Here is an 18383-nt window from a genome sequence, read left to right on the forward strand (position 1 = left end):
TCATGTGAATATTCCAGAGTTTATTCTATATTCTTGGCGTCGTATTCACTTTCGCTTATTCTTTCTCTTCTTTTTGTTTATTTATCTACTGTATTGATATCACGGCCGTCGTAACCGAATAAATTGATGCTTTAGTACCAGTCGGAAGTGCGCAGATACGAATCTACGTGTATGAAACTACAAATGATAGAAAACGTTTTTTCTAATAGCGGTCGTTCTTCGATAGAAAATGCCAAACCTCCAATAGTATTTTTGCCATGAAAAAACTCCTCATAAAAAACCATTTGTCGTTCGGAGTCGGCTTAAAACTTCACAAGGCACAAGTAGGAGGAATAGCTCGGCCAAACACCTAAAAAGAGTGTAAGTGCCTATTATATATGTATATCGCCAACTTACGTCCTTTGGAAAAGTGCAATCTTGTATTATACTATTCTTGGGCTTTGCTCAAGTGTTCCCTTTTGATTATGGTACTCTTTGAATGCAACCTTGCTGAAAAAAAATTAGGCTCAACAACTCTTTTGCCGGGTGGATAATTTTTTCACACTAGAAATTTTTGGAAAAGATTTACGGGAAGCGTATTCAATGGGGAATATGTGGAAGTATTATATATTTATTTTCTTTGCTATTCAAGTCTCAGACGCAGTATTGGAGACCGATGCTAATACCCTAGTGTTACTGGACAATTTGGCCATTCGTGAAACACATTCTATTTTCTTCAAATCTTTGCAAGGTAAACTCAAACACATTTATAGTGACGTGGTCAAATACATTTATCAAATATTGAAAAATGTTTCTTTAACAGAACGGGGTTTTAAACTAGTTTATAAATTGGCTGATGATTCCGGACTAGTTCTTTCGCGTTATGGTGAATATCTTTACAAGAATGTTATTATCTTTGCACCAAGTGTTGAGGAGTTCGGAGGAGAACTTAGCGTCGAAAAGTTAACCGAATTCGTTGACGATGGTGGTAATGTGTTAGTAGCTGCCAGTGAGCAATCGGGTGATGCTTTACGTGAATTCGCTTCAGAATGCGGTTTTGAAGTGGACGAAGAGGGCGCAGCTGTCATTGATCACTTAAACTATGACGCGTCTGATGCTGGTGATCACACTACTATTTTAACTGCAGCGCGTAATCTGATAGACGCCCCAATCATTGTAGGTACAAAAAAGAGCGCTCCTTTAATTTATCGAGGTACTGGTCTGCTAGCCGACAAAGAAAATCCTTTAGTATTGCAATTGCTCACTGGTGAGAGTACAGCATACAGCTATAATCCAGAAAACCCCGTGAAAGAGTACCCACATGCAGTGGGACGCGAAACATTACTCATTGCCGCTTTGCAAGCACGAAATAATGCGCGTGTAATATTCTCGGGGTCACTACACTTCTTTTCTGATGAAGCATTTACCGCACCTGTACAATATGCGCAAGATGGTATAACCCACAAGCAAGCAAGTAATCAGGAAGTGGCTACTGCGATCAGTAGATGGGTATTTGGTGAAAGTGGACGACTACGTGTATCTACGGTGAGTCATCACAAGGAGGGAGAATCACTGCCACCAGAACAAGCTTACACAATAACTGATCCAGTTGTCTATACAATAACAATAGAAGAGTTGGTGGAGGAAAAATGGCAGCCTTTCAAAGCAAATGATGTGCAATTGGAATTCGTTCGCATTGATCCATTTATACGCACTACGCTTAAGCAAATAAACGGAGGCCGTTATGAAGCCAAATTTAAAATACCTGATGTATATGGAGTGTACCAATTCAAGGTAAACTACGATCGAGTTGGTTATACACACCTTTACAATACCACCCAAGTATCGGTTCGTCCACTTGAACACACTGAATATGAACGTTTCATACCAAGCGCATTTCCGTACTACACTAGTGCTTTTTCCATGATGATTGGTGTGTTTATATTCTCATTCGTATTTTTACATTTCAAGGAGGAAGGCAATGTAGTTTCCACAAGGAGTGGCAAAGGAGAAGATAAAAAAATACAATAAATATAAAAGAACTTCTCACAATGTGGGGAAAACTAAAAAATAAATTTATTAATTATATAAAATAATTTGTTTACACAAATAAAAACTATAATTTCACATTAATATAAATGAATTACGCTTGTATATCGAGTGGGTAACTTTTTTTCTTGGGATTTGATTGTAAAATAATGCTAACGACAGGGTTTAATACCTGATGTACATATGAGTATTTCAAAAAGTGATGTGTGATGTTATTCACACATTCAACCTATTTCAGAAAAATTTTAGTGGGTTATGTTGCTTTCGCTTTTTCAATTTTCAGTAGTACTAAATTTGACAGTTGCGCGGCAAAAATGAAATTAAAATTCCCCCCATTGAATCCTTCATAGCTAATTTGGTTTACAAATAAAAAAAAAGCTAGGTAAAGTGTTATTTCCTACTGCATTTTCACCTCGAATACAATAAATGTGTTTTGTTATGGAAAATTGAATTCCAACCAATGTTAACTGACAATGTATTTGAATATTGATGAGCTGGTGTTAATTACCTTAAATATATATAAAAATATAGTTTACCTGTTGTTTTACCAATTTGATTTGCAAAAAATAGTCAACACCAGGTATATTTTAATTTTTTTAATTTAAAGTTTCTTGTAATTGTTTACTTTCTTCTTTCAAATTTCTTTTTAGAAGCGAGTAAGCATATGATGATCACCTATTTAAATCATTGCACAAGCAATTCCATTTTTTATTTCTCTCTTTTTTACAAACATTTGATCTCTTTTCATCTTATTGCAAAAATTACAATACACACATACATATAGTAGTGAATTGAGTAGCTGTTGATAATTAATTTCTCTTTATGTAAAAAATTGATAGTATCTTATATTTGTTATTAGGCAATACTATTCTAATAATTTTGCATCCGTCCTTTGCCTCTTACATTTTTTTAGTAGCAATGAGGATTTAGAAGTGGTAGTTGGTGGTGGTGCTGTTGGTGGCTGGTAGGTTGTGGGGGGCTGTTATGATAGGCAAACTTAAGAACAACAACTTTTGTAGGCTGGTGCCTTTTCATTATTTCGACGATCAACAACTAAACGATCAGTATTTTCTGCAGCCTCACGACTAGATGTTTTATCTAGTATAGCTTCAGCCAACTCACAAAATGCGCGTTCGATATTGATGTTAGATTTGGCAGATGTTTCCATAAATCGTATACCATGTTCCCGCGCGATCTGTAAGCAGGCGTAATGAATAACTATAAAAGATTTGTAATTTGCGTAAATTTAATTTCAACCAACCGCTTCTCCGCGTTCTTTGCTCACGACCCGTTTATCTGTCATGTCGCATTTATTGCCCAAAATCATTTTCTCCACATCTTCGTTGGCATGCTAAAATTCAAGTTAAAGTATGTACGTATGTAGGTATATGTACCAAATAAAATATAAACTGCAACTAGTTTTATTACTAAAACTATCGGAGCCACAAAAGCACCTTGCATGGCATAGATAATCCAACAAAACTAACGATATACCTAATTTTCAATTAAGCCAAAATACATTCATACAAAAACGTTGCCTCTTATGTACTGTGCAAACAACCATTTTTATCTTTCGTATTCTTAAGAATGTAGATACGCCTGTTGTCAGCATGAGTAGTTTTGTTTACTTAAGCGAATTTTCCAAATATTTTTTGCGCAGATAAGATTCATTACTTTGCTGTTCAAAATGTTTGGCTAAATATCTACTTCTGCTAACATACTACATATAATATGTAGTTACATGTATACGCACAATAAATATTTATATGCGAAATTTTAACAAAACTGTCCTTTCCGACTTTGTGTTTTTTGCTGCGGTTTAAGCAATTCATTTTACCTTAAAATATTACACACACTTTAATAAGAAATCTGATTGTATGTATTGTACATATGTATAACATCGAATGCCTATTAAGAATAACAGGGGAAGGCTGGAGCAGCTTCCTCTAACCCACCAATATATTAAGCTCAAAATATAAAGCTCCATTGTTAGACCCACTTGAGCCTTTAAATATGTATACATACTTGCATAGTTGAAGAAAACCTCTATTAAAAATGAGCAATAACATAAAATTATTGGAAACTTGCATCTAGAAAATGATGTCGGAATACGCTGATTGACCTAATATACATAAATATGTATGTATGTGCACATATAACCGCTTTAACAATAGTCAGAGTTACACAGGAAATTATTTTATAAGGCTTTAAAATATAATGTCAGGCATAATTTTCACTTACTTATTATTGCTCTTATTATATGAAAAGTTGTAGTCTATCGTAGTTGTACATATGTACATATACTCAAGTAAATTGCCATATTTGTGAAAATGACTTCATTATATGAAGTTTGGTATAGGTATGTGTGTATGTTTATGAATGGCCCAGACTATCCTTAAAGTAGAGCTCCACACTACTCGTTTATTGTGAAATATTATCGTTAGTAATGCATAGAATGTATGTACAAATGTACATGTATACGAAAACACACCACTACTTACCTCATCTATATTTCGTAACCATTTTACTATATTCTCGAAACTTTTTTCATTTGTTATATCATATACCAGCATTATCCCCATGGCCCCACGGTAGTAGGATGTTGTGATTGTGTGGAAACGTTCTTGGCCGGCAGTGTCCCATATTTGAAGTTTGATTTTTTTACCCCTCAACTCGACTGTTTTGATTTTAAAGTCAATTCCTTCAATTACACAATAAGGATATTTATAGTTTAATGTACTATATTGCTAAGATTTAATTCAATGACTTAAAATTTTCCAAATATGTAATTAAAGTATATCATTTGACTGACTAAGTTTAAGCTAAGTGATTTATGTAATAAAATTGCTTTTAATATACCATCCAATTAAATAAAATAGCAAAACAAATAGACTTTGGTTCAAAAGCAATATACATATATGCATATTTGATATACATGAATACATACATATTTATATTCATTTATATATAATATTCACACACATATATATAGTATGCGCATAGATATGTAAACAAAGAAAATTTTGCCGGGATCACATATATTTATGCACATATGTATGCACTTCTAAACTCATAATTGTAGAAAATAAAATCGCGTTGAAACTCAGAGTATTGGAGCGTAAGGTTACCCCGAAACAGTCATTAGCAACAGCGGAAGGCTTTGCCACGCCCATGTCAGTCAATGTTCTCCCTCATATGTGTTATTTGTCCCTAGATTTCTGACCTCGACAGCACGTCAACTTGGCTTACCAATGGTCGAAATAAAGGTGGAGGTGAATGCATCGTCCGAGAAACGGAAGAGTATGCAAGTTTTTCCAACGCCCGAGTCGCCGATCAGCAACAACTTAAAAAGTAAATCGTAGGTTTTCTTCGCCATTATACCTAACGTTTGTTATTGGCTTTTATATTCAACAAATCTGTGAGTTTAGATTGACTGTACGAGCAATGGAAGGTTTTTGATGATTAGAAGTTTTATATTTTTTCGCAAAACTTTGTCGAAACCTCCAATAGCACAGCACAAAAATATTCACAGTGAAGTTAAATCTATTTTTTGTTCTTTTTCGATTTCTTTTGTTCGTGCAATGAGTCAAAGCAGAGCAAAGTGTCATTTTTATCCTCCTGTCATGAGTGCAATTCTTTGCGTAGTATGTTCAGTCCCTATTTATACGCAAACTGCACACGACTAGCGTTCAATCTTATCGTACAACTATGTTGTGCAGTAGGTTGAACGCCGCTCGATATAGCATCAAACGTTAAGAGTTAATGTTGTGTTCGTTTTACGGTAACTCGACTCGCCTCCTCTTTAAAATGAAAGTTAACCCCTTGCCATGGACAGACATACAATTCACGTTGACTGCTCTCTGACGTGCAATGCTCGCCTTTCGACAAGCAATTATTTTCAAAATTTCAACTTTACCTTGAAGAAGTCAGTGAAACTGTATGGGAATATAAAAAAGTCTTGTTGCACTGCCATGGTAAAAATATTGTATCATTTTTGTTGTACTGCACAGTACGAAATTATTAATAAAATTCTTTAAAATATTATTCATATTATTTAGATATTTTTAAATACTGTGACTATATGCATTTGTTAAACACACTCTGCTTAAACACACTCTACACAGATTTACATTCTTTTATTGTTTCTGTTCGTTTACTATTTTAAATACTTTTCCTTTTGAGAGAGATTAGATGGAAATTCACTGCTAGACAATACTTATTGGCAACCTATCCGAACAAACTTAATGTTAGTATCCGGCGGTATACAGTGGTTTAGAGCCAAACGTGTTACATAGAAGACCTGAAAGCTTCAGTCGCGGAGTGTTTCCTCGGAGCAACGCTCCGAGTTCCAGGCAAACTCTTCTAAGACGGGGATCCACCAATGAATTCTCATCTATTCCGTGAACATTTTCAAGCCCATATAAGAAGAATCAGGTCAGGTTTTATAACTCACCACAGTCGACAGAAACCCTTTTTGCTTCAAAGAGTTGCCCCCATTCACCATGTATTTTTGAGAGTCGATGCAAACAAACGACCTCTTGGACAACCGTATTCAGGTCCGCACAAAGTCGTCAAAAGATTGGATTAACGGGTCATCGCAATAGAGGTAAATGGCAAGGAAATGAATGTGAGCATTGAACGCCTTATCCAGCCCATTCGGAAAGCAACGAAGTTTTCGACAGTACACCCCACAGACACGTTCTCTTCAGACCAGGGAACTCGCAGCAGCCTTGCATGTCAACGAGCCTACCCATGCAACGGAGAAGGGGAGAATAGCGCCAGGGCTTAGTTCGGAATATTAAACTCGACCTTATGGGTATCCACCTAAGCCTCTCCTTTGGGGGAAGTTGTATGGGAACTCAGCGAAGAGGATCGCATCTGACTAAATTGTTTTCTTTATTCTTTATACATTTTAGTTATTATTCGTTTTACTTACTAATACTCGTTAAGTGCTTCCAAACAAATGTAATTCTTGGTGGCCCTTTTCCAATACTACCAATACATGTTTATTCATACCAATTGCTTCATCTATTCTATTTCACTTGCTAACGTTTGGCGAATCGAAGACGTCTAATAAGAACTTAACGCTCTCGGTGGGAAAGGCCTTATGTTTTTTCTGGTAGTCGAATGGGGTGTTTACATAAGTCCATTTTATAGGTAAATTTTAGGTGCAAAACAATATCCTGGTGTAAAAGGTCTTTCAACTAATCTTTTTAAGCAAATTTCATCGCAAGCCAAGTCCTTTATTCGCCACTTCTCTGCTCGCTTGACAAAAAATTTGCAAGAGAAAGCAACAATAGAGTTATTGGCCAGATTACCAACTGGCGAGTATGGTTATATCTAATAAAATCGGTAAACTCACCACATTCTTTATTTCCTTATTCCTATTCAAATAAAAATCGTTTCGTGTGAACAGTGTAAGCAACTTTTTCAGATTCAACTTTTGGTTCAACTAATCGCCTGTAAAATCGCTTTATCACCTTATTATCCACGCTGGCAATGACACAATGCAAACTACTGTACTCAACACTGAACACACTAAATTAACGAAAGCTAGGAGCAAAGCAAAATACGGTTAAAATTTGCTCCAGCTTGTGAAAACGGCAAAAAAGTAAAATTTTTATATTTTTAATGAATCGAAATTTTCAAGAAAAATTATTAGATACGAACGAATTTGAAATTCGCTTATTTGCAAATCAATTGGAAGCAAATTTATTTTGACTATCAGTGTTTCAAGAACGGCCTCAAAATTGGCAAAATAAGGAAGAACAAGAAAATGAGCTACAACGAAAAGTGTGATGGTATAACAAAGGAAGATTGGATGCGAAAGTTGGAACAATTCCCATATAAACAAAGCGATATGAATCGATTAATTATGAATTATTTAGTGACTGGTAAGTAAACATTGAAAACATAATATGAAGCGTATATATGTGTGTAATTTTTATTTTTGACAGAGGGGTTCAAAGAGGCTGCCGAAAAATTTCAGTTGGAGGCTGGACTCGAACCGAGTGTTGAATTGAGTTCATTAGATGATCGCATATTGATACGCGAAGCCGTACAAAGTGGACGAATTCAGGAGGCAACACATCTCGTCAATCAATTGCATCCGGAGCTGCTAGACAATAACCGTTATTTATTTTTTCACTTGCAACAATTGCAACTTATTGAATTGATTCGGTAAGAACTTCTTTATACGCCTTTGACATGAATATAAAAGTTATTCATAATTTGTAGTGCTGGACAAATTGAAGAAGCTTTAACATTCGCTCAAAATAAATTATCTGAAGCCGGTGAGGATATACCTGAAGCGCTTAATGAACTTGAACGAACATTGGCTCTATTGGCCTTTGAAAAGCCACAAAACAGTCCTTTTTCTGATTTATTAGAGCAATCGCATAGACAAAAGGTAATGGTTATTATTAAAACTTAATTAAAACACGACTTATAAAATAATTTACTCTCAGATTGCCAGTGAACTTAATGCAGCAATACTTAAATGTGAACATAGCACTGATTCTACTCCTAAAGTGATGTTCTTACTAAAATTAATTCTTTGGGCTCAGTCAAAACTCGACAGTCGAGATGTTCACTACCCAAAAATGGTTAAATTGGAAACTGCTCTCATTGAGAAGCCGAAGTAGCTCGAAAAGGAATTTTGAAAAATTCGAAAATCATCAGAAGCAAAGTACTTTCTAAGGTTATATTGACTGGCGCTGCTTCATTAGTAAAAAAAAAAACAATAAAATATATGTATTCGTGTGTACATCCAATTAAAAAATAAAAGAGATTAACACAAATATTTATATGCAACGGAGCGAGATTTAACAGATTTGGCGCTGTGTGTGGAGATTAGAGTATATATTTTGTTTATAAATATGTCAAGAAAATTTTCACATTTTACATCAATCATATATTAGAAAGTTTTAATGACTTGGGGAAGGATTATTAATTCTGTATTTTGTCTTTAGCACTGTAACAAGAATAGTAAGGTATATTAGTAAAGTAGTAATGTTTGTTTTTCCCCTAAAATACGATTAACATTTCTACAATTATATCCACAAAATATTTGCATCAGCAAAATTTATTAAATGAAGAAAATACTCTTATTTTGCAAATATTTGCTCTTGTATTTTGTGACCTGAACAAGTAAAATCAATTATCGGTAAATCAAAATGTACATATAATCAAACCAAAATCGTGTTTATTTTACCAACCAAAAAACAAATCCATTGCCTTATTCATCAATCCAGAGCTTTTTTGGGGCATGTTTGCATTATTGACGACAGCAGAATCATTTTGCGCACTTTTGTAGGCAGTCTGCGATAATGGGCGCACCTTACACGGTTTCCTGCAATTACATATAATGAGAAATGTGTATTTATAAGATCACTTTTTGCCTCGACTTACGTATTATTCTCACAAACATTTTCTTTGTCGATGATGTTTTTATCCTTGCATTGTGTAACACCGATCATAATGTTATTTCCCAATATCTTTTCGTTATAATTTAGTGCCTTATCGCATTCTAGCCTTGAGGCGTATTTGAGGTGAACCCAATTACCATTTTGCGGGGGAAATACTTTGTCAACTATAGTACCGCATTGCGCAAAGTGCTGCAGAATCGTTGAAATCGCGCTTGGCGGGAAACCATAAACAGTCACCCAAAACTCTGTGTAGCGTGGTGTTGGTGGACATTGAAGCATATATGAAGTATTAATTGCACCGCTTGCATTGGGCGTGCCAAGCGCTCCTAACGGCGATGTTATGCAGCGTGATGTATTATATGAAGTGTTAGCTAAGTATGGTGAATCATTATACGGTATTGTTGACTGTGACGGAAATTGTTGTTGCTGCTGCAGATGCTGTTGTTGAAAACTTATATTGCCGCTGAAGGTACTCAGATTTTGCTGATTTGAAATTGGTGTACCAAATCCAAGGGAAGATTGTGCTTCTATACCACGAGTTGGTGTCTCAACAAGATTGCGTTCGTTGCGTAAAGAATCAAATAAACCCTGCGTGGGAGGACCTTGTGCACCTGAATAATTGGCACTTACGCTACTATTGAACAGTTGCTTCTGGCCTATCGAAAAACGATTGTGATCACCAAGCGGACCGGACGAAGGAGAATTTTGTATTGGCGACGTTGCTAACGTGGATAAAACAGGAAATTTAATACTTTAGTATGTAATACGAATAATAATTCCTTACCAAATGAAATGTTTCTGCTTCCCTTATTAGGAGAAAGCGTGTTGCGTGGTGTTGAAGGAATTTGTGCATCTCCCATAAGGAATGGCGGCAAATATGGACTTGGGTTGGTAGCTGGACTACCGCCGGGGCTTCCTAAAGTCATAGGCTCCATTTTCTCGTTGATATTGCTTTTCTTTATAATTAAATTAGAATTTATTCGGTATTTTTGTCGGCATCACTAGGCAAAATAATGTAGAATAATGAATCTGTCAGTTTAATTTAAATGTCAATTTTATGTTTGTTTCCGTACATATCACTATTTATAGTGCAGTTACTCAGTAACGTAAGCTCATAGAACGTGTCCGCTAATACGTTCATTTTATATGAGTGCCCCCACAGACGAAGGCGAATTGAGTATCGAAGGTGGCGCCATTAAAAATAGTTACTTTATTTTTCGCGATCATGACAAGTCTGACGTCAGATCCCTTTGTAATACAAAGCAAATGAACAAAACAATCAAAAGGAGAAGAAATTACATGCTTGTAAAAATTCAGTGAACGGCTTGGTAATATTGTGATGTGTGTGATTTACAATAAACAAATTAATGAAGGCGAAATGCCGCGTGTTAAATTGTGAAAGCCCAAATTAATATAAAGTCTCCAAATGCAGTTCATTTGCGTTTTTATGCGGAACACACCGTAGCACTTGTGCATGGTGGTTTCCATTGCTTTCGCCCACTCTTCTTCTTCATAAGAAAGTAATTCCTCTTCTTTTTGTTTGTTTATTCAACGCGGTGAGTTCGGAAGGCGCAATCTTGTATTCTATCATTCTTATATTTATTATGATATTTAGAGCCAATTTAATAATAAAATTCCCTGCCATAGAGCAGGACAAGCAAAATAGTTTGCGATCGGAAAATTTGCCATAACTTGCAAAAACCGGTAGAAGAGCAGCTGATATATACTCACGTTTTTTATTATTACATTTTCCATTTTTCGTTTGTGACTATAAGCTGCAAGCCAGCGCAAGACCAGAAGTTCATAAAAAAACATTATTCTACCCAAAATAAATTTATTTGCTTACATTCATATATTTTCAGATAATAAAATGAGCACCGAACTGTATATTTATAGAAAACAAAAGGAAATACATTCAAAAATAAATATAAAATAAATAAAACTATTCATTGTGAGTGAAAATAAGGACTGATGAGTTTTAAAAGTTCCAAATATGCTAAGTTTTTCTCAAATAAAACGCTACTCTATAATTCCTCAGATAACACTGGATTAAATACAATCGAATTCATAAATTAATAGTAACCCAACTTCTTCGCTTAATTTCATTTCAGTATTTAATCTCTTTATATATATAAACTAAAATCAAAAATAACCCGAAAACCTTCTAGAGTTATATAAGATGTAAAATATCAAGTTCAAGTATTACTCCATCGGTATATATTAACGATAAGCACGCGACTTCTTCTGTTGATGGTTTTCAAAAAGTTCTCATCGTATTTTCAGTAAATCTTTAGCAACTGGCATTAATATAGTTGAGTGGAAAGGGAAAAGGAAATCTATACCTACAGTTTTGAAGGGCGGCAACAAAAGTGATGCTAAAAATTATATACCTATTTCGAAATTATCCACGGTGTCTAAAATTTTCGAAAGCGTTGTCAATGAGAAACTTACATTCGAGATTAGTGGTTTTATTTGTTCCAACTAACATGGATTTATCAACGGCAGATCAACAATAATAAACCTTGCTTTTCATAAGGACTTCCTTTCGTGACGGGAAACCAGTCGATTTAAATATACTCTACAATCAAATCTATAAATTACGATAAATATATTAAGCAAGGATGATATAATACAAAGTTGCCCTTCCGAATTCGCTGTGTCGTCAGGTTCCATGAATGAACAAACAAAAGGAAGGCAAACTACTTGTTTGTGAAGAGTAAGAGTAGTATAAAGCAATAGAAACTACCAAACACAAGAAATTATACACACACATATATATTCTTGCCACGATGTCATCGATAAAAACGCAAAAAAAAATGCATTTGGAGACTATATGTGTATTAATTTGTGCTTTCACAATTTAACACGGGGCACATGGTTTTCATTAGTTTGTTTAGTTTATATGTATAAATCACAATATTACCAAGCCATCCACTGAATTTTCGCAAACATGTAATTTCTTCTCCTTTTATTTGTTTTGCTCGATTAGAAAAAAGGCTGACTTATCAAAATCACGAAAAATAAAGTAACTGTTTTGAAAAGACGCCACCTTCAGTATTCAATTAGCCTTGGTTATAATATATACATGAATTCGCTTTGCGTGGTGCACTGGATGTGGAGAGATTTCGTGCAAGAGAAATCTTTATTTCGTGTGTTACCATAAAATCCTTTATTATCTAATACTTTTTAAATTTATGGATTTAGTAGAACAAAGAGTACAATATGAAGTTCCAAATTGCTTTGATGGCGAAGTTGTATATGGTGACAAGTTACTGGTCAATCGCAAACGTCGTTGTATTGTTTTGGCGCGTAATTTGAAATTATATGAATTTTGCAAGAAACAACTTGTTAACAGCATTGATTTGTCTAAGACTTGCTTGAAAAAGGTTGGTAAAAATGTGCAAGACTACAAAGGGCCAAAAGGAAAATGGTTTAAAAGTATTGGCACTCGAAGTGGAGAATCTTTCGGCAGCACAGTAAAACCAATGGGGCTAATGGAAACTTCAGAACTACAGAACTCTGTCCTACTGGAAGAGAAAACCATTGCTAATGTAAATATTACCTTTGGAAAATATGTTTACAGAAATTTTGATATCAACAAAGTATATTTGTTAATACATTGTTGGGATAAATTGGTAGTAGTTGACCTACCTGATTATAGCTTTATAACAGAGAACGAAGGTGTTAAAAGTTTTCGAATAGTACATGGTAAAGGAAAGTTTGAAGCTATGCTGGAGATTCAATTTGAAAATGGTGAATCCCAATGCACGGACTTTCAAAAACATGAAAAGTTGGTGAACCGAACATCTCCTTGTAACATTGCTAGTGATAGGAATAGTTTAAAACAGCTGCTGGAACGAGCACGGTGCTCCCAGGCAGAACTTCAACTGCATAAGTCGATCACGCAGAAAGAATTTGATGTATTACGTGATGAGAAAACGTTTGGCTGTAACTATATTCGGAGTGATCAGTTAGAGGAAAAACACATGATTTCCCGGTGTGGTGACATTTGGTTACGATTCGTAACAAATGATACTATGGTATTTGGTGTGCCACTGGTTAATAACTGTTCTTCAAATAGCCTAACAATACTTAAAAATTTAAAACCAATTTTAAAGATAAATGACTCCTCTGTAGAAAACATCATTTACAAATACCGTTTATATCAACTACAGCTATTTTTTGAGGATTTAGACACAATGGAAACATTTTTTCAGATTGAAGATGAAGAATTACGAACCGCTGCACAGCCTTGGGTGAATTGTGAATTACCGCAATTGCTGCCAGCTTCCTTTGCTGTACTATTAATTGGCATAAAAACTTCCCAAATACTTCTAGTCGAGGACTGTCCTTTACTTTTATATTTTGAAGTCGAAAAAGATCTACCACGTCGTCATGGTCATCACATGAAAACCGTTATTTATGAGCAACATCTTTTTTTGAAATCTTTAAAAATTTCGCATATACTTCTCAACCGGGGGAAACATGAACTTAATTTTAGTTCACCGAGTTGTCATCAGGACTTCCTGGCTACTGCATTTATAAACAAAGAGGCAACTCTCCGCATCCAATTCGCTTCTGTGCCAAATGCTTCTATATTCGAGCAATTAATTGCTGAAAAATTTAATTTCAATAAAGTTGAAAGAAAATTAACTCCTCATGGATATAAAGCTAACAATGAAAATGCATCTAAGTCAGAACAAGTGGAAGATAAGTTAATTCGAAAACCTTTTGTTTTGAGCATATTTTTTAACAAAGATCCTACGTCGCTGTGGTTTGGTTCTATGATTTTACAAACAATTTCAGATGTTGAAGATATTCAAACTTGGAAACTATATTTATACAACAAAGAAAAGACATTCGTTTGCCTGAAATTGCTGTTCAATGAGCTCATGATGGTTAATTGCCAGATCAAACACATGGAATATTTCGATAAAACACATGATACCACTGATAGTTCTTTTCTCAAAATTAAAAATGCGCTTATTGGTGAATACGAGAGTTTGAAACATTTGAATGATCGCACTGATGCGGGTGAGAAGAAAAAAATGTTTGAAAAATTGATGAAAGCCCAAATTAATTCGGATATATTGGTAACAAGTGTAACGTGATTGGAAAAGGCTAAGGCGTGCGCTGACTATGTATTTATAGATAAGCATATTTTGCATTTTTGTACATATAAAGAGCTTAACATTTTTTGATATTATACTCTATGCCAATCATCACAATAAAACACTTAGCAATTGTAAATTAAATATATTAAAAAAGCTTATGGCTAAAACTTTTCATTTGTTATCTTTGTTCAATTCGATGGACCCCAAAATAGCTACTATTGAGTTTCAATCCGATTAAAGACCAACCTGTGGAAAATCACGTACCAAAGAAAGAATTACAATAGATGCTTTCCATTTCAATTCAACCGGGCTATTCGGGTCATGTTCTTCGATTTCGATGTAACTTAAATATGTTGCTCTCTGGTCAAAATAATGAGACACGTATTTTTTTGTTCGCCCGAAAAAATTTTTTTCAAGAGTTATCGGCAATTTTGTTTTTCGCCTCAAACTCGATTTTTTTTAATTATATAAGAAAAAATTTTTTTTAAATGCCCATAACTTAGTCAAAAATGAACCGATTTTAATAATTCTGGGTTCAAAATGATCGTAATTACTTACACAAGCGACTTCATGTAGAAACAATTGCAAAAAAGTAGTTGAAAATTTTTTATTTAGCAAAAAAGAAAAAAAATTTAAATTTTTTCAAAATTCAATATTTCAAAAAGTGTATTTTTTTTTTTTATAACTTTTTCCAAATCAAAAAAACATCTCAAACTTTAATTGAGCTGCATGCCTAGTAGCTAAAATGAGTTGTTTTTGAGTAAACACCCTGTTTCGCACTTTTTGTTTTTTGCTAAATAAAAAATTTTCAACTACTTTTTTGCAACTATTTCTACATGAAATCACTCGTGTAAGTAATGACGATCATTTTGAACCCAAAATTATTAAAATCGGTTCATTTTTGACTAAGTTATGGGCATTTAAAAAAACTTTTTTCTTATATAATTAAAAAAAAATCGAGTTTGAGGCGAAAAACAAAATTGCCGATAACTCTTGAAAAAAATTTTTTTCGGGCGATCAAAAAAATACGTGTCTCATTATTTTGACCAGAGAGCAACATATTTGAGTTACATCGAAATCGCAGAACATGTCCCGAATAGCCCTTTTGAATTGAAATGGAAAGAATCTATATAAGAAAATTTTTTTTAATTGCTCATAACTTAGTCAAAAATAAGCCGATTTGAATGATTCTGGGTTCAAAATGATCGCCATTACTTACACGAGTGATTTCATGTAGAAATAGTTGCAAAAAAGTAGTTGAAAATTTTTTATTTTGCAAAAAACAAAAAGTGCGAAACAGGGTGTTTACTCAAAAATTCATTACTCAAAAACAACTCATTTTAGCTACTAGGCATGCAGCTCAATTAAAGTTTTAGATGTTTTTTTGATTTGGAAAAAGTTATAAAAAAAAAAAAATACACTTTTTGAAATATTGAATTTTGAAAAAATTTAATTTTTTTTTCTTTTTTGCTAAATAAAAAATTTTCAACTACTTTTTTGCAATTGTTTCTACATGAAGTCGCTTGTGTAAGTAATTACGATCATTTTGAACCCAGAATTATTAAAATCGGTTCATTTTTGACTAAGTTATGGGCATTTAAAAAAAATTTTTTCTTATATAATTAAAAAAAATCGAGTTTGAGGCGAAAAACAAAATTGCCGATAACTCTTGAAAAAAATTTTTTTCGGGCGAACAAAAAAATACGTGTCTCATTATTTCGACCAGAGAGCAACATATTTAAGTTACATCGAAATCGAAGAACATGACCCGAATAGCCCGGTTGAATTGAAATGGAAAGCATCAATATAATTTCCATTTCATATAATTTTATTTTATACACCACTTAGCAGCGATAAACCTGCAGAATTTATGTGTATGTGACTTATTTTTGCGGCCGCCGTAGCCGGTTAGTTTGTGAGTGACTACCAATTGGCAGGGCCGGGCTCGCAACCCACTGTTGCCACGAAGCAAGAAAAGACGTATGATACAAATTTGAGGAGGAGCTTGGCCAAACGCCAAATAACGGAAGTAGATGAAACTTGTGCATACATACAGTATGTCAATTAATTGTTTGCAACATGATAAAAGCTTCTTAAATATATTTTAATAACTTTATTTTACCAACTTAAATAACATTTTCGAAATTTTAAATACACATTATTTTTGTCATTTTTATTTTTAACATATTTATGGCAGTAAAACTCAAAACTTCAGGACAATAAGTAAAAAAAAAACATAAAAATCTGTAAAAAAGTTCATTCTGTGCTGTCAATTAATTGTTTACATTTTCAAATATTATGTGACTTTTGTAAGGAAAATAAAGGTGTGTGACTTTAATATTTAGTGTGACGGTCTTTAGCTTCCATTACAGAATGCAGACGACGGGACATGGAATGTATAAGGTTCTTCAGGTCGTAAGTCTCTGGTATTTTCTGCCATTCAACCTGAATTGCGTTGATGAGAGCGGTTTTATTAGATGGGCCGTGTTTGCTCACTTTCTTCTTTAAGTCCGCCCACGAATTCTCTATTGGGTTCAAGTCGGGACTCTGGGCTGGAGTATCAATGACTTTACTGCAATTATAAAGTAGCCATGTCGTGCAAAGCAACGACTTGTGTTTAGGGTCGTTATCCTGGTATAACTTGTATTTTAGTTTATTAGGGTTTTCTGGGTCAACAAATCCAAACTTCATCGCGCTTCTTGTCAACTCATTTTTGAGAATGTCAAGGTAATACTCCTTTGTCATTATATCATTAAAAATTCGCAGCTCACCCACACCATTCGACGAGATACAATCCCATACCATCACTGAAAGTTTGCCAAATTTTACTGTGGGTATTATATTTTTTGTTGCAGAGCTGTGCTTGGCTTTATCCAAACTTTACTGGGTCCATCATGACTATACAGCATAATTTTTGTCTCGTCACAAAAAATTACGTCATCCCAATATTCCAATGGCTTGTCTATATGGGCAACAGAAAAACTAAGCCGCTTTTCTATATTAACTGCGGACAGTAATGGTTTTTTTCTGGCTATTTGCGAAGAATATTTGTGCAGTCTTAAAACTTTCCGGACAGTCTCATGACTTACAGTTTTTCCACAGTCATTTTTTATATCAGATGCCAACTGCCTCAGACTCGTTTGAGGGGATTCGCTAATCTTTTTTAAAATGTTTGAGTGATCTCGTCTAGAAAGCTTTGGTGGTCTGCCTCCTGACTGCTTTAATTCAAGCCTGTTTTCTTTTTCTGCGCGTTCAAAAATATTATAAATAGTTCTGAGCTTAATTGAAAACATTTCCGCCAACTCTTTAGCCGACTTCCCCTTATAATAGTTAAAATAAACTAACTGAATAACATTTTTATTAATTCGTTTGCCCGGCATTGCTTAACTGATTAAAATGTTCACTTTTTAAAAGCATAAGTCATACTAAATGTGTGCTAACAATGAACGACTACGACACGCGTTTATTTGCGTTCAAAATAAAAGTACCGTTAGCTAGCTTCAGTTTAATTTCAAGTTGTGTTTGCATTTTGCAAAGAATTAATTGACAACGCAATATTTGCCGAATTGTAATGCTGCTTGTTTATTTTACTGTTATATTTTGGTTTTTGTATATGTTGTACGTAAAACGGGTAACGAATATTGCCTTTATTAATATTGTAAAAGAATTGTCTAAGAAAAGACATTTTAGATGATAAGGCGTAAGCCTAAATATGAGCTTATAGAATTATTTTCATTTTGCAAGCAATTAATTGACATACTGTATATATATATATAGGCGTGTTTCGTCTGCCGTGGCGAAATTAGAAATTAAT

The 18383-nt window shown here is 34.2% G+C and overlaps 5 protein-coding genes across 5 annotated transcripts; 3 read left to right on the forward strand and 2 right to left on the reverse strand.

Moving 5' to 3' along the window:
• The first annotated feature begins 498 nt into the window (after positions 1–498).
• LOC128857325 (dolichyl-diphosphooligosaccharide--protein glycosyltransferase 48 kDa subunit) lies at positions 499–2133 on the forward strand. Its single transcript, XM_054093037.1, has 2 exons — positions 499–730; positions 803–2133. Exons 1-2 carry the CDS (start codon positions 583–585, stop codon positions 2008–2010), a joined length of 1356 nt encoding a protein of 451 aa, XP_053949012.1. The 5' UTR covers positions 499–582; the 3' UTR covers positions 2011–2133.
• Positions 2134–2618: 485 nt separating this feature from the next.
• LOC128857326 (ras-related protein Rab-10) lies at positions 2619–5624 on the reverse strand. The gene is made up of 4 exons (XM_054093038.1): positions 5278–5624; positions 4530–4729; positions 3290–3379; positions 2619–3223 (listed from the first exon to the last, which is right to left on the reverse strand). The coding sequence occupies exons 1-4, from the start codon at positions 5402–5404 to the stop codon at positions 3026–3028; spliced, it is 615 nt and encodes a 204-aa protein (XP_053949013.1). The 5' UTR covers positions 5405–5624; the 3' UTR covers positions 2619–3025.
• A 1936-nt stretch (positions 5625–7560) lies between these two features.
• On the forward strand, positions 7561–9170 carry LOC128857328 (glucose-induced degradation protein 8 homolog). The gene is made up of 4 exons (XM_054093040.1): positions 7561–7922; positions 7986–8208; positions 8266–8437; positions 8496–9170. Exons 1-4 carry the CDS (start codon positions 7805–7807, stop codon positions 8670–8672), a joined length of 690 nt encoding a protein of 229 aa, XP_053949015.1. The 5' UTR covers positions 7561–7804; the 3' UTR covers positions 8673–9170.
• Positions 9133–10520, reverse strand: LOC128857327 (nucleoporin Nup35). Its single transcript, XM_054093039.1, has 3 exons — positions 10240–10520; positions 9439–10177; positions 9133–9379 (listed from the first exon to the last, which is right to left on the reverse strand). The coding sequence occupies exons 1-3, from the start codon at positions 10388–10390 to the stop codon at positions 9238–9240; spliced, it is 1032 nt and encodes a 343-aa protein (XP_053949014.1). The 5' UTR covers positions 10391–10520; the 3' UTR covers positions 9133–9237.
• Positions 10521–12322: 1802 nt separating this feature from the next.
• Positions 12323–14741, forward strand: LOC128857329 (uncharacterized). The gene has a single exon (XM_054093041.1). The coding sequence runs from the start codon at positions 12650–12652 to the stop codon at positions 14564–14566; it is 1917 nt and encodes a 638-aa protein (XP_053949016.1). The 5' UTR covers positions 12323–12649; the 3' UTR covers positions 14567–14741.
• The last annotated feature ends 3642 nt before the right edge of the window (positions 14742–18383 follow it).

This window comes from Anastrepha ludens, chromosome 3 (genome assembly GCF_028408465.1).
Source record: "Anastrepha ludens isolate Willacy chromosome 3, idAnaLude1.1, whole genome shotgun sequence".
NCBI lineage: Eukaryota > Metazoa > Arthropoda > Insecta > Diptera > Tephritidae > Anastrepha > Anastrepha ludens.

Coding starts and splice junctions, on each gene's coding strand:
- LOC128857326 (XM_054093038.1), bottom strand. CDS start 5,404: ATGGCGAAGAAAACCTACGATTTACTTTTTAAGTTGTTGCTGATCGGC. Junction 3,380..4,529: donor GGTTACGAAATATAGATGAG/GTAAGTAGTGGT, acceptor CTTGAATTTTAG/CATGCCAACGAAGATGTGGA. Junction 3,224..3,289: donor GCAAAGAACGCGGAGAAGCG/GTTGGTTGAAAT, acceptor GCCTGCTTACAG/ATCGCGCGGGAACATGGTAT.
- LOC128857329 (XM_054093041.1), top strand. CDS start 12,650: ATGGATTTAGTAGAACAAAGAGTACAATATGAAGTTCCAAATTGCTTT.
- LOC128857325 (XM_054093037.1), top strand. CDS start 583: ATGGGGAATATGTGGAAGTATTATATATTTATTTTCTTTGCTATTCAA. Junction 731..802: donor TTTCTTCAAATCTTTGCAAG/GTAAACTCAAAC, acceptor TTTCTTTAACAG/AACGGGGTTTTAAACTAGTT.
- LOC128857328 (XM_054093040.1), top strand. CDS start 7,805: ATGAGCTACAACGAAAAGTGTGATGGTATAACAAAGGAAGATTGGATG. Junction 7,923..7,985: donor TATGAATTATTTAGTGACTG/GTAAGTAAACAT, acceptor TATTTTTGACAG/AGGGGTTCAAAGAGGCTGCC. Junction 8,209..8,265: donor CAACTTATTGAATTGATTCG/GTAAGAACTTCT, acceptor CATAATTTGTAG/TGCTGGACAAATTGAAGAAG.
- LOC128857327 (XM_054093039.1), bottom strand. CDS start 10,390: ATGGAGCCTATGACTTTAGGAAGCCCCGGCGGTAGTCCAGCTACCAAC. Junction 10,178..10,239: donor AAGCAGAAACATTTCATTTG/GTAAGGAATTAT, acceptor TATCCACGTTAG/CAACGTCGCCAATACAAAAT. Junction 9,380..9,438: donor AATGTTTGTGAGAATAATAC/GTAAGTCGAGGC, acceptor ATGTAATTGCAG/GAAACCGTGTAAGGTGCGCC.